This window comes from Nyctereutes procyonoides, unplaced genomic scaffold, assembly GCF_905146905.1.
Source record: "Nyctereutes procyonoides isolate TBG_1078 unplaced genomic scaffold, NYPRO_anot_genome, whole genome shotgun sequence".
Classification (NCBI taxonomy): domain Eukaryota; kingdom Metazoa; phylum Chordata; class Mammalia; order Carnivora; family Canidae; genus Nyctereutes; species Nyctereutes procyonoides.
The window spans coordinates 39,323,247-39,345,356 of record NW_026575048.1 but is presented as its reverse complement, the minus strand read 5'-3'; the positions used below and the strand labels follow the sequence as shown (position 1 = coordinate 39,345,356).

Here is a 22,110-nt window from a genome sequence, read left to right as displayed (position 1 = left end):
ACTTTCCCTGGGGGTGGGGGTGAGTGGGGAATTCACACTCCCTGGTGTCCGCGACCGGACTCGACTGCATTGTGGTGAGGACCGTACTAGTTGTCTAAGACTGTAATTTGGCCTTCCGGTCCTGGATATCTGTATATGATTATACTTTAATAGTAGCTCTTAAACTTCTTGCTTGGAATCCTCGGTTTGGGGCAGCCCCGGTGGCCCAGCGGTTTAGCGCCGTCTTTAGCCCAGGGCGTGATCCTGGAGACCCGGGATCGAGTCGCACGTCCGGCTCCCTGCATGGGGCCTGCTTCTCCCTCGTCCTGTGTCTCTGCCTCTCTCTCTCTCTCTCTCTCTCTCTGTAACAAGTAAATAAAATCTTAAAAAAAAATCCTCTGTTTGAACTATATTTGCATTTCATATAGAGTCCGGAATAGCACCTTGCTCATAGACTGCTTGATAAATATTCGTTGAATAATTAATTTCAGGATATTCTTTGATTTTTTTTTTTTAAGTGCCTTGTCAGCTTCATGTTTCCCTTTCTTTGGAAGAGACGTTGTTTCTTAGGTATCTTGTATAGTTGTGATAAGATTGTTTTTTTTTCTGGGACACACTAGAATCCCATTTGTTCTTCTGGTTTGTCTTTTTGTTTTCGTTTTGTCTTTCCCTTTTTATTTTTATGATGAACTAGATCACAGGCACCAAGATGGACCGAGTATAATGCACAAGTATGGTTTAAAGGAGAGTGAAAACATACATCCTTAAATTTGCCATTTGTCAAGAACTGTGAAGGATTTGAGATTTTATTTGCAAGCTGCCTAGGTAGCCTGCCACAGTTTTCTGGATGCTAATGAAGACCGTGGAGTTTGTAGTGTCATTCTCCACAGTGCAGTTTTTTTTTTTTTTTAAGATTTTACTTATTTATTCATAAGAGACAGAGAGAGAGAGAGGCAGAGACACAGGCAGAGGGAGAAGCAGGCTCCATGCAGGGAGCCCGACGTGGGACTCGATCCTGGGTCTCCAGGATCAGGCCCTGGGCTAAAGGCAGACGCTCAACCGCTGAGCCACCTGGGCTACCCTTGAAGGGAACTTATACTCACAGTGGAACTCTGGGCTTACAGAATTTTTTATAGTGGTTTGTGAACTTGCCTCCTATTTGCTCTGTGGGGAGATCCCTGTGTCTGTCTTCCAATGCTGTTTACTATACATCTCCTTAACAAGGTAGTCTGAAGGCAGATAGTGCCTCTGGTCACAATATGGACAGAAACATGAGAGACCCATGGACAATTGTCTCCTAATGCTATTCACCATTAGAAGTGGTACATAACCAATACCTTAGAAGCTCCCATATGCCCTTTCTCAATTGTATCTACCTTCTTTACTTGCTTAGGAATTGACTGTTCTGAATTTTTTTCTAATAATTTCTATTTTTAGTTGTATATCCCTAAATACTACTAGTTTTACTTTGTATTTGATATAAATGGAATCATACTATATGTGGTCTTCTGATTTGCCTTTTTTTACTAGCCAACTTTTTGAGGTTCATCCAAATTGGTGTTTATGGCTACATAGTGTTATATTGATGATACACCAAAATATGTTTATCTGTTTTATTTGTGGTGGATATTTGATTTGTTTCCAGTTTGGGCCCTTTCAGATACTGCTGCCATAAATATTTTTAGTAAAGCACTTGCGGTGTACATATGCAAAAGTTTCTCTCAGGTTTATAAGTTGAGATTGCTGGGTCAAAGGTTCTCAGCTTGATCTTGCTGTACTGTTTCCAGGAGGTTGTAACAGTTTACACTTCACCAGCAGTACATGAGCATTTCTATTGCTCTCTGTATTTGCCAACACTGGGAATTTTCTGATTTTATTTTTTCCTTTCTGGTAGGTGTGAAGTGGTATATCATTGCACAAGGAAATTGGCATTTTCTTGATTGTTAACGAGGGTTATATTCCTCATTTTCTGTTGGGTTGTCGTTTTCTTATTGCTTCACCAGATTTCTTTATGTAATCTGCAAATGAGTCCTTTGTTGGTTATATGGGTTTCAAATATATTCTCCCAGTTTGGTGCTTGTTCCATTAGTGGGCTTTTTGGTGTATTCCTGGGTTACCTGTGTATGAGTTCATCCTGTTTAGTTTTTCTCATTTTTTGGTTTGTACTCGTAGTTGACCCTGAGTACGAGTTTCCCATTTTCACAGCCTGTGATGATTTCCCTTTCAGCAAAGAATGGCCGTGTGGATTCTGAGGATCGGAGGAGCCGCCATTGCCCGTACTTGGATACTATTAACAGGTTGGTAGGACAGGGATGCTGAGAGCAGCAAAAAACATTGGAATCTATGCAGAAAATTCTTCGAACTGTACATCAAAAACACATTCACAAATTTTATCCCTTTTAAAGCTTTCTGCCCAGAAAATTGTGCCTCCTGCCATGTTTATTAATAGTTACCTTTTATTTATTTATTTAAAAAGATTTTATTTATTTATTCATGAGAGACAGAGAGAGGCAGAGACATAGAGAAGCAGGCTCCCTGTGGGCGATTCCATCCCAGGACCTTGGGATCACGCCCTGAGCCGAAGGCAGATGCTCAACTACGGAGCCACCTAGGTGTCTCCAATCCTTACCTTTTAATATAAAGTGTCAGAGGGCATTTTTTTTTTTTTAGGAGGTGCATGTACATAAAAAGCTTTTAGTTTATTTTGAATCTGTTTGATGGAATATATATGGTGTCCTTAAAATGACAGTGGCAAATTTAAATATTTTTTTGAGTACTTACTACATGCTAAGTACTACTTTAGATGGCTGGAATTTAGTAGAGAAAACAGATAAAAATATGTCCTAAAGCAGAAGTAGTTACTTTATCCTTGTTTCATTTCTCTAATCCCAGATGGCATCTTAAGATGTTTTTAAATTCATGCATTAAGATAGTACTGTTTAATATATAGATTAGATAAGAACTTCTCTCCGTAATGAAATGACTCTTTATAAGGGCTATTTATTGTGGCAGGCGCAAGCCATTTAGGGCTAGAGAGGACTTGAAACATGACTTGAGGGATCCCTGGGTGGCGCAGCGGTTTGGCGCCTGCCTTTGGCCCAGGGCGCGATCCTGGAGACCCGGGATCGAATCCCACGTCGGGCTCCCGGTGCATGGAGTCTGCTTCTCCCTCTCCTCTGCCTGTGTCTCTGCCTCTCTCTCTCTCTCTATGTCTATCATAAATAAATAAAAAATAAGTTTAAAAAAAAAAAAGATTTAAAAAAAGAAACATGACTTGAGGGACTCAGTTTCAAATTTTAATCATCTTGAATTTATTTATTTATTTATTTATTTATTTCAAAAAATATTTATTTATTTATGATAGACAGAGGCAGAAAAACAGGCAGAGGGAGAAGCAGGCTCCATGCCGGGAGCCTGACGCGGGACTTGATCCTGGTACTCCAGGATCGCGCCCTGGGCCAAAGGCAGGCACCAAACCGCTGAGCCACCCAGGGGTCCCCTATTTATTTTTTTAAAGATTTTAAATTTATTTATTCATGAGAGAGACACAGAGAGAAGGGCAGAGACATAGGCAGAGGGAGAAGCAGGCTGCCTGCAAGGAGCCCAATACAGGACTCGATTCGGTATTGGGGATCACGCCCTAAGCCAAAGGCAGATGCTCAACCGGCTAAGCCACCCAGGTGTCCCTAATTATTTTAAATTTAAATGTAAATATTCACTTGTGGCTGTTGGCCTCCTTTAATGGACAGTGCCGCTTTACTGGGACCATTACCAATTAATTAGAGTTAACATTTGAGGAGAAATTTCTTTGTCACCTGTGGATTCAGTGGAAGTAAAAGTTTTTTGTCCCCCCCCCCCAAAAAAAAAAAAGTTTTTTGTCCCTTAACCTGCCATGTACTCATATAACATTACTTTGCAGTTAGATAAGTACATCTATTTGTAGGTATTCTAATATTCAGGCTTCCCATTTATTTTTATGGACAAAAATAGATTTTTCTTTTATAAAAGGATTTGTTCACTCTTGATGTCTTTTCACTGCCTCTCTCTCTCTCTCTCTTTTTTTTTTTTTCCCTAGAGAAGGGGGTGGGCAGAGGAAGAGGGAGAGAATCTTGAACAGGTTCCACACCCAGCACAGAGCCTATGTGGGGTTAGATCTCACAACCCTGAATTATGACCTGAGCTGAAATCAAGAGTTGGGACATTTAACTGACTGAGCCAACCAGGTGCCCCCATCTGTAGTCTTTTATTTATGTATGTATGTATGTATGTATGTATTTATTTATTTAGTGTTTATTTATTTTTTAAAAAGATTTTATTTATTCATGAGAGACACAGAGAGAAAGAGAGGCAGAGACACAGGCAGAGGGAGAAGCAGGCTCCATGCAGGGAGCTCTACATGGGACTCGATCCCGGGTCTCCAAGATCATGCCTCAGGCTGCAGGCGGCGCTAAGCCACTGTGCAAGTGGGACTGCCCCATCCCTAGTCTTTTAATTTGGAATGTTGTTGGGGCCCTGTTGCTTTAGTCCTACTTTTTAGCTTTTCCTCCAGAGAAAGTAACTGCAATAGAACGTTTTCTACTGGTTGTAAATTAGAAAAAGAAAGAGGGTCATTGGCATTGTATGTCTGGTAGAGATACCTTGACATTGCTTTGGGAATTGGTGTGTAGGGGTGCTATATTAAATGTCTAGGGGAGGAATAATGTTCCTCACAGTTTACATATGGTCGTTGAACTATCTCTGAAGGATGCTATGTGATGTTGTGGAATGTGGAGCCAATGCTGCTTCACTTGGGGGCTTTCCTAGACATCTCTCTCTATTAATTGTTTTTTTTTTTTTCTTTTTTTCTTCTTTTGTTTGGCTCTTTTAGGAGTGTGCTGGACTTTGACTTTGAGAAACTATGTTCCATCTCCCTCTCACATATCAATGCATATGCCTGTCTGGTGTGTGGCAAGTACTTTCAGGGTAAGTAAATGTTGTATATTATAAACTTGCTAAGTTTTCAGTGCTAGCTACAGGTCTGCTCCAGAGAGGTTTTTTACTTTCTTTTAAAGAAGGTAAGCTGCTGCCAGGAGTCACATCTGAGAATATCTATCTTTATTCCCAGGCAATTGGGATACTCCTAGGAAATCAATAGGAGGTTCTTCGGTCAGAACCTGTATATGTATGAAAGGGAAGAAGAACTAGTTGAGGCTTTGTAGGAGGTCTTAAAGGCTGTGGGTTTTTGAATCTCTCATGTTTTCTGTACTCATGTCTTATTTTTTATTTTTTATTTTTTTTTGAAAATCCTTTTGCTCTGAGGGCTTTTTCATCCTATTCTTTTCTGGAACTAGTCAATTCATTCAGACCAAGCACATGCTATGTACAGTATGCTGGAGGATTCAAAAGAAACATAAACTACATTCCTTGCTCTTATAAAGAGCTCATAGTCAAGGTTAACACATAAGACAATAAGCAAACTATAAGATCATAAGGATTACTGCTGGACTGTGTGACAGTGAGTATGGATAAGGACTATGGGAGTTAAAATATGTAGAGATCAATATTAGCTGGAGCATTTGTGTTTAATTCGTGGAGGAGGTCAATGTGGGACTTGAACTGGTAGGACATAGAGGATTGAATGGGTTAAGGTAGAGAGACTCTAGAAAAGAGTGGCATTCTGAACAAAGTTACATAGGTACAGGATTGTCCTGAATGTGGGTGTTTGGAAATGCAGGACTGAATGATGATGGATATTTGTATTTGTACATGTATATATGCGTATCTATGTATGTCTGTGCATGTATTATACATAATCTATGCGTAGGTAGTCTTACTTTTAGATAAAGTGGAACTAGCTCATACATAACTGCATGCATACACACATTTCACATTTATGTGTATGAAATTAGTTTCCCTAACCAATGTTTTATGCCATCCAGGGAATAAAGTACTAATGTGCTATTCTTTTTTCCTCTTTTTTGTGATGGGACAAGGTCATGTAAGAGATTCACTGCCCAAATGGTATAGTACTTAGTTTTTGCTGGTATTAGTGTGTTCCAGTACAAAGTTATGAAAGGAAAATCAGATCTGATTTGTGTCTCTCTGGCATCTGTCCTATTCTTACAGCCTTTCATCCTTCCTTACAGGCCGAGGTTTGAAGTCTCATGCCTATATTCACAGTGTCCAATTTAGCCATCATGTCTTCCTTAACCTCCACACTCTCAAGTTTTACTGCCTTCCAGACAACTATGAGATCATCGATTCTTCCCTGGAGGATATCACAGTATGTGTCCATGAGGGTTGATTTGGAACTAGTTCTCTTGGGAGCCATCCCAGGGCTCCTGGGGATCTGCCCCACCTGAGGTTAGGGAAGAATCTCAATCCCTTGGGCTTGGAGGGGCTTCTTTTTCTTTGGGAGGAACCAGGGAGACTCTAGTAAGAAGGTCAGGATTCATAATTGTGGTCTGATCTGTAGCCTAGCTGTTATTTCTGCTTTTCATGTTGAGAGTTAGGACTAAAGAAATATGGCTATTTTCTAACTTTAGGACTAAAGAAATATGGCTACTTTCTAACTTTAGGACTAAAGAAATATGGCTACTTTGTGAACTATATTAAGCTTTCACACTTTGGAATAGGGATATGAATTGGGCCTGGTGTAGGACAGTGGATATCAAGCTGCATACCAGCTCCTGGCTACTTTTGATACGATGCGGCCAGAATGGCCAGTGTATCCCATATGCGGGCTCTGGTGTGTGATCTGTGCCAAGAGTCCCTGTATTTTTTTTTTTTCCTTTTTAAAGATTTTTTTTTTTTAATTTTTATTTATTTATGATAGTCACAGAGAGAGAGAGAGAGGCAGAGACACAGGCAGAGGGAGAAGCAGGCTCCATGCACCAGGAGCCCGACGTGGGATTCGATCCCGGGTCTCCAGGATCGCGCCCTGGGCCAAAGGCAGGCGCTAAACCGCTGCGCCACCCAGGGATCCCTCCTTTTTAAAGATTTTTAAGATTTACTTACTCATGAGAGACACAGAGACAGGGCCAGACACCTAGGCAGAGGGAGAAGCAGGTTCCCTGCGGGGAGCCTGATACAGGATTCAATCCCAGGACCCTGGGATCACAACCTGGGCCAAAGGCAGACCCTCAACCACTGAGCCATCCAGGTGCCCCAAGAGTCACTGTACTTAAGTGGAGAGCATGGAAAGTCTTCTTGGGTTTGATTAATGTTGGAACTGTTGATTATTATTTTCCTTTTAAGCAAGTGTCTACATACATATGTTGACTGCTCTGTTCATTTTCAAGGAAAGCTTGGTGTTCAGAGTTTTGAAACATTATTTATGCTGCTTTTATAAGTTTTATAGGCCTATTAATAATTGAGGTTAAAGTAGTTCTAATACTTGGAGAAAGAGAAACAAATAAATGCAAGGTTTTAAAATGAGTTAGTAGAAGACCTCTGTTCAGCCCTTTAGATAATGACCCTTGTAATTCTGGGACTGGGGAAGGTTCTGTTCCTGCCCCTCTAACCACAGAGAATTCATGAGATCTCAGGTTTGCATTCCTGCTTTTGTGCTGGGCCTATAATGGCTCTGTGTGAAGTCCCATGTGAGATTCCTCCTCCTGCTGCTTGCAGAAACTTGAGTGTCCTCCAGCTTCTGACAGTCATTTATCATGGAGTTGGCCAGACCTGGGGCTTGAGGAAAGACCTAGGATTCAGTGATTTTGGGTTAAACACAGAGATCCCTTTCTACATTAATAATGTGGAGAGGGCCTGTTCCAAATTACCTCAGCCTTTATACCTATTGTTGGGAGCCCTTTGGGTGTGTGGTGAGGCATTCACAACCAAAGTGTTTCTTGTTTCTGGCAGAAATTGCTATTTCAGATAGATCTTGTGAACTCTGTAGCAGTCCTGCAACAGCTTGGAATTTTCTTTTGCTTTGCAGTATGTGTTGAAGCCCACTTTCACAAAGCAGCAGATTGCAAACTTGGACAAGCAAGCCAAACTCTCCCGGGCATATGATGGTACTACTTACCTGCCAGGTATTGTGGGCCTGAATAACATAAAGGCCAACGACTACGCCAACGCTGTCCTTCAGGTAGGATCAGGATGGGAACAGTGGGGGAGGGAGAGAGGTAACCTGGGAATACCATGAAGTTTAGCCAAGAAATGACTCCCTTCTGTTATGATCAATGGTTCTTGAAGACACCAAGTCTTGCTGAGGACTGTACGTGACTATTCTTTTTTTTTTTTTTTTAAGATTTTATTTATTTATTAGAGAGAGGGAAAGAATGAGTGGGAGAAGGGAGGGCCAGAGGAAGAAGGAGACTTTCGGCTGAGCAGGGAGCCTAACACCAGACTGGATCCCAGGTCTCTGGGATCATGACCTTAGCTGAAGGCCCACGCTTAACCAGCTGAGCCACTGAGGTGCCCCTGTACTTGAGTGTTCTATATCAAACAGAACATTTCTGTGTCAGCTCAAAGGGCTGCTGCCAGATGGTGAGGCCTCTTCTAGCCTCTGGAGTCAGTGGCCTCTGGAGTTTTCAAGGAATGAAGGATAGAATGTGTGTATGGCTTGGGAGTACCAAATAAGAAACATATGTGCAAGATGGGGTGTGTGTGTGTGTGTGTGTGTGTGTGTGTGTGTGTGTGTGTGTGAGAGAAATAGTGCAGATGTTCCTGTGCTAGTTGTCTGATGTCTTGATCCTGCTCTTAAGCTTAAGGCTTGAACTGAGGAATGCAGAAAACCAGAGTTGTCTTATTTGCAATTAAGGTTTGTTTATGTAGAGGCGCCTGGGTGGCTCAGTAAGTTAAACATCTGCCTTTGGCTCAGGTCATGATCCCTGGGTCCTGGAATGGAGCCCTGCATCTGTCTCCCTGCTCAGCGAGGAGCCTGTTTCTCCCTTTCCCTCTGCCTGCCACTCCCGCTGCTTGTGCTCTCCCATTCTCTGTCAAATAAATAAATAAATTCTTCAAAAAAAGTTTTTTTAAACAAACTGAGTAATATTATGCATTGTAGGATGGTTAGAAAATGTTGATAAACACAAGAAAATTAATAATTTTGCTTAATTGACCAAAATTAATTAAAAAAACAAATATCTTTTTGGGGGTAGAAGATATAGAAAGTTTAAAGTGAAGTCTTCATTCTTCCCTTTCTCTAGTAGTCCATTATGGACTGGTTTAAAAGCAAATTTTGAAAGAGGCATCTGGGTGGTTCAGTTGTTTGAGCATCTGATTCTTGATTTTGGCTTAGATCATGATCTCAGGGTTGTGAGATTGAGTCCTGCCTTAGGCTCCCTCCTCAGCGCTGAGTGTGCTTGAGATTCTCTCTTCCTCTGTCCCTCCCCCTGCTCATGTGCTCTCACATACTCTTTCTTTTCTTTTCTTTTCTTTTCTTTTCTTTTCTTTTCTTTTCTTTTCTTTTTTTTTCTTTTCTTTTCTTTTCTTTCTTTCTTTCTTTCTTTCTTTCTTTCTTTCTCTCTTTCTCTTTCTTTCTTTCTTTCTCTAAAATAAAGAAAAAATTAAGAAAAAGGTATATTATGAAATCATTACTGGGATACTTCATTTTATTGCACTTTGCTTTATTATACCTCTCAGATGTTCTTTTTACAAATTGAAGGTTTGTGGCAACCCTGTGTTGAGGAAATCTCTTTTTTTAAAGATTTTATTTGTTCATGATAGACCCAGAGAGAGAGAGAGGCAGAGACACAGGCAGAGGGAGAAGCAGGGTCCATGCAGGGAGCCTGATGCGGGACTTGATCAAGGAACTCCAGGATCATGCCCTGGGCCGAAGGCAGACAGACACTCAGCTGCTGAGCCGCCCAAGCATCCGGAGGAAATCTTTCAACACCAATTTTCCAATAGCATTTGCTCGCTTCTTGACTCTCACAGTTTGAGAATTCTTGCAGTACTTCAGGTTTTTTATTATATTTGCATCGCTGCAATCTCATGATAAAACTTTAGTGAATGAGGAGTTGTTTCTTACGAATGAGTGAAGAAAGTGGTTTCTTGAGGTGGAATCTACTGGTGAAGATGCTGTGAGGATTGTGGAAATGACCACAAAGGATTTGGAGTATTACATAAACTTAGTTGATGAAGCAGTAGCAAGGTTGTAAAGGATTGACTCTAATTTTGTAAGTGGTGCTGTGGGTAGGATGCTATCCAACAGCATTACATGCCATAGAGAAATTGTTTATGAAAGGAAGATTCAGTTGTTACCTTATTTTAATAAACTGCCACAGTCACCCTAGCCTTCAGCAACCTAATCAGTCAGTAGCCATCAGCATGGAGGCAAGACCTTCCACCAGCAAAAAGAGAGTGACTCACTGAAAGCTCAGGTGATGGTTAGCAATTTTTTTTGTTAGAGAGAGTGTGAGCATGAGTGGGGTGAGAGGAGGGACTGAGGGTGGGGAAGAGACAGAATCCTCAGCAGGCTCCATGCCCCTTGGGGAGCTTGACATGGGGCTCAGTCTCACAATCCTAAGGTTTGACCTTAGGATTGTGGTCAATCCTAAGGTCATCCTCAGGTTTGACCTGAGCCAAAATCAAGAGTAGGATGGTTAACCCACTGAGCCACGCAGGTGCCCGGATGGTTAGCATATTTTAGCAATAAAGTATTTTTAAATTAAGGTATGTATGTTGTTTTAATTTTTTAATTTTTTAATTTTTTGTATGTTGTTTTTATAGATAGAAGCTATTGCATACTTAAAGATTACAGTGTAGTGTAAACATAACCTTTAGGATGCATTGGGAAACCCCAAAAGTTCATTTGACTCTCTTTATTGTAGTATTATTTATTGTGATGGTTTGAAACCGAACCTGTGATACCTCTGAAATAGGCTTGTACGTATTCTTGTGCAGCATCTTTAATAATTATATTTAATCCATTTTGTGGATGCATTAAAGCTTAATCATCACCTCTGTCTTAGTGTATTTAAGGCATAGGAGGGGACAGTGGGGAGACTGGGCTATAGGATGTTTGTAGCAATTCCCATACCCATCAACAACACAAAAGAGGATTCATCTTGCATTGTCACACTTTCCTCCCCATTTTGATACATTTAATGTACCTTTCCTCATTAGCTTCTAAAATTGATTATTTACATTTTTTATTTTTATTTTTATTTATTTATTTTTTTAATTTTTATTTATTTATGATAGGCACACAGTGAGAGAGAGAGAGGCAGAGACACAGGCAGAGGGAGAAGCAGGCTCCATGCACCGGGAGCCCGACGTGGGATTCGATCCCGGGTCTCCAGGATCGCGCCCTGGGCCAAAGGCAGGCGCTAAACCACTGCGCCACCCAGGGATCCCTGTTTACATTTTTTAATGTGATGTTGGGATGTATGTACTCATTTTTCTATTGGTGGTTTATTTCACTGAGCTTTAAGAGATATATATTAGCCTTTTTTTGGTAGCATATATATATATATATATATATATATATATATTTTTTTTTTTTTTAAGATTTTATTTATTTATTCATGAGAGACAGCGAGAGAGACAGAGACAGAGAGGCAGAGATACAGACACGGCAGAGGGAGAAGCAGGCTCCATGCAGAGAGCCCGATGTGGGACATGATCCCGGGACTCTGAGATCACGCCCTGAGCAGAAGGCAAAACAAACGCTCAACCGGCGAGCCAGGCATCCTATTGTATATGTTATAAACATTTCCTTCCAGTTCTTAGGGCTTTAAACTTTGCTTATGGTATTTTTGCATAAAGAATTAGGGTAAAAAATTATGAAGTTTTTGTTAGTTTTGGTGTGTGTGACTGATGTCATGCTTTAGACCCTGGAAAGGTCAAATTCTTAGGTAGCGAGAGACTTTGCTTCTCTTATGGTCTTTCATGGCTTTGTGAAGACTTGCAAGTGAACAAAGGATTTGAAGCCTGACATTAGCCTTGGCTTTGTGATGGGTTTTAGTTCCTATGGGAAGTTTTTATTTATAAAATAAGGAGATGAACAAACCCTTTGTGATATTATTGCTGCTAGAATGGGATTGAATGGATGAAATACTCCATCTGGAGGCTGAATAGTTTCTCTCTGACACTTACTTTTTGTATTGTTGCCCCTGAGCAGCCTTCCTCCAGAGCTTGGAGAACTGAGAACTAGGACGAACTTTATCCAGATTGCTTTCCTTTAGATAGTAACTCATTTTTTGGTAATTATTCTCTAAGCATGAAGTTCTTGTTTAGCTGAGCTCAGTTTGCAGGGGCTTTCCTGATCATGTCTGTTGTTACGGTACTCCCTGTGTCTGGAGTTGTCCTGAGTTGTCTTCCGCTAAGACACCTGGGTTTATTGTGTCCAGCAGAAACCTGTCCTTCTTTCTAAATGGATTACCTTGCCAAAAAAGTTGTGCCCATAGTAAGCACAGTACTGGTAAGGATTCACAAACCAATTAGGAGGGGACTGTGGGGAGACTCTGTCTATTTAAGGTCTCTTCTGTGGTCTCCCTCCCAGTTTTGTAGCTCATACTAGTGAGCATGTATTTCTTCCTGAACCCACATGGCTAGTATTGATCGTTCTGCCTCATGAGGTAAAATGTATTTTTGTTTTCCTAAATCTTTTGACCATTTCAATCCTATTTTTTTTTAATTTTTATTTATTTATGATAGTCACACACACACACACAGAGGCAGAGACATAGGCAGAGGGAGAAGCAGGCTCCATGCACCAGGAGCCCGACGTGGGACTCAATCCCGGGTCTCCAGTATCGCGCCCTGGGCAAAGGCAGGCGCCAAACCGCTGTGCCACCCAGGGATCCCGACCATTTCAATCCTAACAGAATCAGTCCCTTTTATGTATATGTTCATTTTGTGTCATGTTTCTATAGAATTCATTTTTATTTCATTTTGTTTATATTTATTACCACTCTCTCAGTAAATACCACATTTGGGAAAAACACCCGATTTTAAGATAATTTACATGATATTTCATTTTATTTTATTTTTTTAAAAGATTTTATTTATTCATGAGACAGAGAAAGGCAGAGACATAGGCAGAGGGAGAAGCAGGCTCCCTCTGGGCAGCCCAGTGTGGGACTCAATCCTGGGACTCCAGGATCATGCCCTGAGCTGAAGGCAGGTGCTCAACCACTGAGCCACCTGGGCATCCCCATATTATTTTTATGTACAATGAAGAGATGTGGGATCTTTGGCCTCCAGGTAGTAATCTGTACCCTAGCCAAATGGAGTATTTAGGTTTCTAGCTCTCAATTCCTTATGAATCTAAAGATAGTCACAGGCCTAATTAGAGTAAATAAAGGAAATTATTTTAAAAAGCTGATCAGTGGGGGCATCTAGGTGGCTCAACCAGTAAGCATCTAAGAATAAAATCTTAAAAAAAAAAAAAAAAAGTTGGTCAGTGAATAGGGACTTAAATACTTTTTTTTTTTTTTTTTTTTATTTCTTTGGGGCACCTGGCTGGCTTAGTTGGTGGAGCATGTGACCCTTGACTTGGGATTGTGAGTTCAAGCCCCATTTTGGGAATAGACATTGCTTAAAAAAAAATTAAAATTGGGATCCCTGGGTGGCGCAGCGGTTTGGCACCTGCCTTTGGCCCAGGGCGCGATCCTGGAGACCCGGGATCGAATCCCACGTCGGGCTCCCGGTGCATGGAGCCTGCTTCTCCCTCTGCCTATGTCTCTGCCTCTCTCTCTCTCTCTGTGACTATCATAAATAAATAAAAAATTAAAATTGTAACAAAACTTCTTCATTATGTCTATGTCAGTTAAGTGTCTACAGAACTGGACTTTATGTGAAATAGTACAGAGTTGTTTCTATAACATGAACTTTAAACCTGAGCATTTCCTTCTGCCTCTTGAGGGCCATCACAGGCCCAATTCTAGTAGAAGAGCTTGTTTCCGGGGTTGTGTGCAGGGCCCTGCATGGGGGTTCTGGATTAATTGGAGTGTTCTACTTCTAGGCTTTGTCTAATGTTCCTCCTCTACGGAACTACTTCTTGGAAGAAGATAATTATAAGAACATCAAGCGTCCTCCGGGGGATATCATGTTCTTGTTGGTCCAGCGTTTTGGAGAGCTGATGAGAAAGCTCTGGAACCCTCGAAATTTCAAGGCACATGTCTCTCCCCATGAGATGCTTCAGGCTGTTGTCCTTTGCAGCAAGAAGACTTTTCAGATCACCAAGCAAGGTAAGGAACGAGTCCTTCATCTTTTCTAATGGGGTAGGGCAACAAAACCAGTTTGATGAGCAAATTTACTTGCACTTGAAGTGAACCTTGTTGTAACTGGGTGTGCTTCTAGTTGATAGCATGATTGGGTTCCTCATTCCTTTCATCATTCTGCCCTGCTCAGAATCCTGTGACTTCATCTGGATAGAAAGTCTGTCTTATTTGGTAAACTAAACTGTATGGCTGAGGGGAAGATGAGGAGGCTTTGAGAAAGGCACCAGCCCTGAAGCACTTGCCATGTTTGCTTCTCATTTTGTCATTCTGCAGACTAGATACTCCAATGACCTATTTTGACTCTTTTCATCCCTCCTAAGTACAACTAGTTATTGCCATGTGAGTAGAGAGGACACTCTGTAGCTCTTAGCACCTGGATCTCATACAGCATCCTCTTGCCTCGTGTCTGTTTATTCACCATCCTTTCGTGCTGCTAGTAGGTTTTAGAGCAACAGGGATAAGCTGCACAGTTTTTTTCTTCCAGGAGCTCCTATTCTAGTGGGGAAGATAGTTGTGTAAAAAGCTGACTCAAGGGTGTAAGTGCTATGATAGATGAAGTGAAGTATGCTTTGGGAGGGGGCATGAAGCAAGGAGTCCCAGCTGGGCACCTGGGAAGTTGGCCGGGGTCAGAGTGGAGGAAGAGCTAGCTGAGTTCTAGGCACAGTGGAGATAGGTCAGGGCTGGGCATTCCAGGTAGCGAGGATGCTTCCAACAGCGTGGACATGCCTGGAACAGATGGAAGGCTGCCAGTAGCCAGGTGCCTAGAGTCCAGGGGACAGTGTGAGAGCTGAGGTGGGAGGGAGGGACTAGATCATCCGGTTTAGGTGCCATAAAGAGGAGCTTGGGTTATACCCTGACAACAGTGGGGAGTTAGTGAAGGCCTTTAGGCCAAGATGTGACATCAGACTTAAGTTTTAAAAACATGATTCAGGCTGAGGAGTGATTTAGAGGGGAAATTTAATACTGGCTTTTGGTGGGTGGCGAGATACAAGTTCGAAGTAGAGATGATAATCGAAGGTACTAGTTGGGTCAGAGAGCCCAAGGAGAGAGTGAAGACTGGAAGACTAAGAGCTTGACCTTGAGGAGTGCCAGCATTTACTGACCAAATAGAAGAGGCAGCCAGGGGAAGGAATGGTGAGGCTTAGAAGGAAAGGAAAACCAGGAATGTGACATCATGCCAGCCAGTGCATGGTTTGTGTTATACTAATTGCCAGCTTTGACGTGTCCCACCCTTCCTTCTTTTCCAGGGGATGGAGTTGACTTCCTGTCCTGGTTTCTGAATGCTCTGCACTCAGCTCTGGGGGGTACAAAGAAGAAAAAGAAGAGTAAGTCATTTTCTTTTGTAAGAGCTCTTTTCTGTTTACTTTTTTTTTTTTTTTTAAGATTTTATTCATTTATTCACGAGAAAGAGAGAGGCAGAGACATAGGCAGAGGGAGAAGCAGTCTTCATGCAGGGAACCTGATGCGGGACTTGATCCCAGGATCATGCCCTGAGTCAAAGGCAGACGCTCAACGCTGAGCCACCCAGGGATCCCTGTTTGCTTGTTTTTACGGCACTTTGCAACTTCCCATCCTTTTCTTAACTGTTTATTTTTTTGTGTCAGGGTAGTGTCTATGTACACGTGAACTAAGCTTTATTCCTGAACAGGCTCCTCTCCATTTAAAAAAATTAGGATATGGTTATTATCTGATGGCATGCTTAGTTAATACATGGAAATGGATACAATTGCGCTCTAGAAATCCTGATCCAGTTCTATGCTGAGGGGCTGGCAGCATTTTGTCAACTGGTAGTCTGGTAGTGCAACAGTTAATGTGAGGAGGGCTCACTGAGCTGTTTGTGTGGCTTCTAAATTGGTAAAGCAGAGTAAAAGCTAGTTCCTCCCCCTGAGCCTGTACTTGGAGAAATGAGGCTGTCTTCCAAAAAGATTCTCAGTCTTCAAGTCCTCTATCCTTAATATCCATGTTGGCATTACAACTAGATGGTTTCCATGAATGCCAAAATTAACCGTTAGCTTAGAGACTGCTGAGCTAGATGAATAGTTTTGGAGACCTAATGCAGTTTTTTTCTTGTCCTTTTTTCGGTTCTGCTGGTGTTGATGTTTATATTGATGTGGAATTGTGGGCTGGCGTTCTTTCTACTAGGTTGCCGTGCCACCTCTGCTGGATGTCTTCAGCCTGTGCACATCCTCTGATGAATTCTGTAACATGTGTCCTATCAGGATTCTAGAACCCTGTTGTTGTTTCTCTCTCATTGCTTTGGTTCTCTTCTCTATCCTGTCCCTTAGTCTGCATTTCTTTTATTATTTATTTATTTATTTATTTATTTATTCATTCATTCATTCATTCATTCATTCACTCATTCATTCATTCATTTATTTATTTATTTATTTTTAAAGATTTTATTTATTTATTCAGGAGAGAGACAGAGAGAGAGAGGCAGAGACACAGGCAGAGGGAGAAGCAGGCTCCACGCAGGGAGCCCGATGGGGGACTCGATCCCGGGACTCCAGGACCATGCTCTGGGCCGAAGGCAGTTGCTAAACTGCTAAGCCACCCAGGGATCCCCTCTGCATTTCTTTTATGTCTAGCGCAAGGTGGACTCCTGTCTTCCTTTGCATACAGCGTATGGTTATGGGACATTCTTTGGATCTGTCTTATTTTGCTTATGAATTTTTTTGTGATAAGTCTCTAGGCCTTATAAATCATTCATTCATTTCAAACACACTTAATTTTTCTCTTATGGGCCAGACCCTGTGCTGGAGGGTCAAGGGGCATCTTGTGGAGAAGACAGACATAAAATAATTACTTGCACAAATAATGTAAGGTACCATGGTGGTATATGTTACATAGGTACTTCTGTGTTTAGTGAGAGCTTTAGGTCTTATGCTAGAAGATGCTGGTTTATTTCATAAATTTAGAAGTTAGGACTATATTTTGGAAATGCTTTCCAACCTGACAGAATTTGCATTTTGATTCCCATTTGTACAGCTATTGTGACTGATGTTTTCCAGGGGTCTATGAGGATCTTCACTAAAAAGCTTCCTCATCCTGATCTGGTGAGTTGAACCTCAACCTGACTCTTGGCCTGATTTATCTTGCCTGAGAGGATTTAGGGTTGACAAAGAGAGTCTTAGAGAGCTATCAAGGCCCGTTGCCCCAGGATGAGGTTCTATACAACCCTGCCCAAGTGACAGTTCCTTAGATTCCTGTCACACCGGTGTGTTCATTAAGTTTGGAAGTTAGCCACTGGGTGGTGCTGGTGTGGTTTTTCAGAAAGGTCAGATGAGCTTTCTAAACCATTTGGAAATATTTTAAAAAGTCCGATATTTAAGTTAAATGTCTTTGGAGATGGAAGTCCATCGGTTTTTGCATTACCCTAACCAGGTGGTGCTGCCCATGAAATGCGCAATCTCTTGGGTACCCTTTTCATTCACTTACAAACAAAAGGAAGTAAACGTAACAAAAACGTTTTCTTTTCGTGTGATGGTCTCTACTGCTTATTCTCCTTCCCTCCTTTATCTTCTCCTTCATTTCTAGCCAGCAGAAGAAAAAGAGCAACTGCTGCATAATGATGAATACCAGGAGACAATGGTGGAGTCCACCTTCATGTACCTGACACTCGATCTCCCTACTGCTCCCCTCTACAAGGATGAGAAAGAGCAGCTCATTATCCCTCAGGTGCCGCTCTTCAACATCCTGGCCAAGTTCAACGGTATCACTGAGAAGGTAGCCCATTTGCACAGCTGCCTGCTGATGCCCCTTTCTCGGTTGATTTTTTTCAGTTTCTTTTTATTTTTTATTTATTTTTTAAACATTTTAAAAATTATTTTTATTTATTTATTCATGAGAGAGAGAGAGGCAGAGACACAGGCAGAGGGAGAAGCAGGCTCCATGCTGGGAGCCCTATGTGGGGCACGATCCCGGGTCTCTAGGATCAGGCCCCGGGCTGAAGGCAGCGCTAAACCGATGAGCCACCCAGGCTGCCCCCAGTTTCTTTTTATACTTTGAGGTCACCATGTGTGTGGAATGCATTTATCATAAAACGTATTACCCTGTATTGAGGCTCCCAGACTCCATGCTGTTTCTAGTGGATTATCCCAACTCTTAACTTGATTTGCTGTGCCCTTTCTTATCCTTCTCTTATGTTCCTTTAATCCATCTGCCTCTGGGTAGGTTGGAGAAAGGAGGGGATATTTAGGACAGTAGACGCTCAGAAAAGTAGGAAAAACTCCCATCTTTTAAAAAATGTAGTGTCAATATTAAAGTGGAAAAAAACAGAGCCAAAATATAAATAAAGTGAAATAACTTATTCTGTCACATTACTTTTTTTTTTTTTTTAAGATTGACCTACTTGAGAGAGAGCATACGCACATGTGCATGAGCAGGGGAGGGGAGGAGCAGAGGGAGAGAGAATCCTGAAGTAGACTTCCTGCTGGGTGCAGACCGGATGCAATGCAGGGATCGATCCCAGGGCCCCGAGATCATGACCTGAGCCAAAATCAAGAGTTGAATGCTTAACTGATGGACCAGCTAGGCACCTCTATGATACTACTTTTTATGAAGTTAAAAGTATCTTATCTATTGGATTAACTGTTTCTTGGTTTAATTGCCTTTTTCATGCTAGACAGATTTAATCCTTTTGGTTCTTTACTGGAAGAATTTTTTTTTAAAGATTTTATTTATTTATTCATGAGAGACACAGAGAGAGGTGCAGAGACACAGGCAGAGGGAGAAGCAGGCTCCATGCAGGAAGCCTTATGTGGGACTTGATCCCAGAACTCCGGGATCACACCCTGAACTGAAGGCAGACGCTCAACCACTGAACCACCCAGGCATCCCAGAATTTTTTTAACTTAATGTCTCATTCCCTACTGTTTCTGCCTTTTCATTAGCTAAGGTTCTTTTGTTTTCAGATACTAAATACCCATAAAAAGTTCACTAAAAGAGAAACTGTATTGAAAGGCATCTATCTCTTTAGGATCTTAGGGAGACTTGAACTGAGCAGGACTTGGAAGGATGAAACGAGAGCGCAGGTGTTGTCAGAAGTGGCGGTCTGTTGATTGTCCCTTGTACAGGCTGCCATTACCTTATCTCCAAGGCCCTGCCTCTGCTCCAGGTTCCCTGGACAGAGTTGAAAGGCCTGTTTGAATCAGGTGTCCATTCTGTTCAAGGACCCTGTGACTAGGGGCCTTTCCTTGAAAAGGCTGAATTGTGAGCTTGACAAGCACCCCAGAACTCCAAAACACACCTCACCTGACCTCCATCACTGTTTCTGTCCAGTGCCCAAGTCCGTTGTCAGGTACTGTTAGCAAGTTTAGTAAGCAAAACAGTCTCTTGATGTCATGTATAGTGGCAGCTGCACATGTCTCTCACATACACGCACATACACACACACACAGATTGGTAACAATGATACCTAAGATGTCTAACCTGTGTTTTAGACTCATTTCTTTTTGGGGAGGTGAAAGAGACACTTTAGGGTTTGTGTAGCTCAATTTCTTTATTTCATGATTTTAAGTGACAGAACTGGGAATCTAAACTCAGATTTTTCATCTGACTTTTTCAGCCATGCCACTCTTGGTCCCTGTTATCACTGTTTGTTCAAACTTAAGTAATTTTGAGATTCCCATGAACCCTCAGTATCGATTTAAATTGATTTTTACTATAATAATACTTTAGCTAGTATAAATGTAAACTTCAGTATAAGCTCATTATACCTATAGCTTTTAAGCAAGCATGAAATTATAACACGTTTATAAGTTATGCAGAGGGGGATCCCTGGGTGGCTCAGCAGTTTAGCGCCTGCCTTTGGCCCAGGGTGTGATCGTGGAGTCCCAGGATCAAGTCCCACATTGGGCTCCCTGCATAGAGCCTGCCTTGTCTCTGCCTCTCTGTCTCTGTGTCTCTCATGAATAAATAAATAAAATGTTTTAAAAAAAAAAGTTACGCAGACAAAACTTTGAAACTAATAAAATTGATTAATGGTGCTATTACAATATGATGTGTAGTTACAGCTAAATTATTCCTTGCTATATGAATGTGGTTTGCTGTCCATGGTGAAGTCCCCTGCCCCACCATTTTCTCAGGAACTCCTGAGAAAACTTTGAGGCTGTGATATCATTTAGGTGTTAAATCTTTCCCTAGTCTGAGATAATTAAAAAGAATGCTTCTTGAGGTCTACTTGTTCATAGATTTAGATATAACAGTGAAATCTCTTAGCATTTACCTGATTAAAAATTTTTTTTGGTGGGGGGCACCTGGCTGGCTCAGTCGGGGGAGCATGTAACTCTTGATCTTGGGGTTGTAATTCAAGCCCCACATTGGGTGTAGAGATTACTTAAAAACCTTTGGGGCACCTGGGTGGCTCAGTTGGTGTAGTGTCTGCCTTCAGCTCAGGTCATGATCTTGGGGTCTTGGGATTAAGCTCTGCATTGGGCTCTCTGTTTAGCGGGGAGTCTGCTTCTCCCTCAGACCTTTTCCCCTCCCCGCTCCTGCTTGTGCTCTCGCTCACTGTGTTCTCACACAGGCACACGTGCTCTGTCTCTCAAATGAGTAAATTAAAAAAAAAATTAAAAAAAACCCCAAACTTTAATTTTTCTTTTTTGGCTTTTAACACAGTATGTTATTTCAACCACACAGAAGATACTTGATACCAACAAAAAGATATTTTTTCCAGTAGTGTTTATATTTGTAGATGATCAAAAATTTGTCAGAAGTGTGCCTATGGTGTGTGTACCAGAGATGGAAAGCTTATTTCTCCAGTGTTCTCAGGTTACTCATCATGTGACAGGGAACTTGATTTAAAAAAAAACAACACACAGCTTTATTGAGATATAATTCACATACCATACAGTGAACCCATTTAAGGTTTATAACTGAGGGCACCTGGGTGGCTCAGTTGGTCAAGTGTCACCCTTTGGCTCAGCTCATGATCTCGAGGTCCTAGGATCAAGCCCTTTGTTGGGCTCCTTCTTCCTTAGGGAACCTGCTTCTCCCTCTGTCTCACGTGAATAAATGAATAAAATCTTTAAAAAAATGAAGTTTATAATTGAATGGTTTTTACTATATCCACAGATTTGCTACCACCACAGTTAGTTTTAGAACATTTTCATCATTTGTGTTTTCATCACCCTTTAGTTACCATCTCAACCTTCTCTCCCCTAGCTATAGGCAGCCTTTTTATTTTTTTTTTCAAGATTTTTAAAAATTTATTTGACAGAAAGATATAAGCAGGGGAAGTGGCAGGCAAAGGGGGGGGAGGGTGGCTTCCCACTAAGCAGGGAGCCCGATGCGATGTGGGGCTCCATCCCAGGACCCCGGGATCATGACCTGAGTCAAAGGCAGATGCTTAACAATAGAGCCATCCAGGTGCCCCCCATAGGCAACTTCTAATCTACTTTCTCTCTCTGGATTTGCCTATTCTGGACATTTCTTATAAGTAGAATTCTGTAATATGTGGTCTTCTATGATTTGCTTCTTTCACTTAGTGTAATGTTTTTAAGGTTCATCCATATTGTAGTATGTGTCACTACTTCATTCCTTTTTGTAGCCAAATAATATCTCATTGTGTGAATATACCATATCTCGTTTATCCGTACAGCAGTCAATGGACATTTGGGATTGTTTCTACCTTTCGGCTACTGTCAATAATGCTGCCATAAATATTAGTCTACAAGTTGTCCTGTGAACGTGTTTTCATTTCTCTTGGGTGGTAATTAAGCGAAATTGTTAGGCTTTCTGGTAACTTGTTTAGCCATTTGAGGAACTGCCAGACTATTTCCTGAAGTGGCTACACTGTGTTGTATTTCTGTCAGTAGTGTAGGAGTGTTCCAGTTTGTCTACATCTTCACCTTCATCTAACAGTTGTTATTGTTCATCTTCTGAGTTAGAGACATCCTACCTAATAGGTGTGAAGTGGTAGCTCATTATGGTTTTGAGTTGTATTTCCGTGATGACTAATGCTGTTAAGTGTCTT

General features: G+C 41.5%; 1 protein-coding gene across 1 annotated transcript in view; it reads left to right on the top strand.

Moving 5' to 3' along the window:
* The window catches only part of USP39 (ubiquitin specific peptidase 39), a 32,898-nt gene that overhangs the window by 516 nt on the left and 10,272 nt on the right, over nt 1-22,110 (top strand). The window contains exons 2-9 of the mRNA XM_055327068.1: nt 2,207-2,276; nt 4,847-4,941; nt 6,105-6,241; nt 7,898-8,050; nt 13,877-14,102; nt 15,383-15,460; nt 17,124-17,191; nt 17,673-17,861. Of these exons, the coding sequence (XP_055183043.1) occupies nt 2,207-2,276; nt 4,847-4,941; nt 6,105-6,241; nt 7,898-8,050; nt 13,877-14,102; nt 15,383-15,460; nt 17,124-17,191; nt 17,673-17,861 (1,016 nt within the window). The remainder of the gene's footprint in view (nt 1-2,206; nt 2,277-4,846; nt 4,942-6,104; nt 6,242-7,897; nt 8,051-13,876; nt 14,103-15,382; nt 15,461-17,123; nt 17,192-17,672; nt 17,862-22,110) is intronic.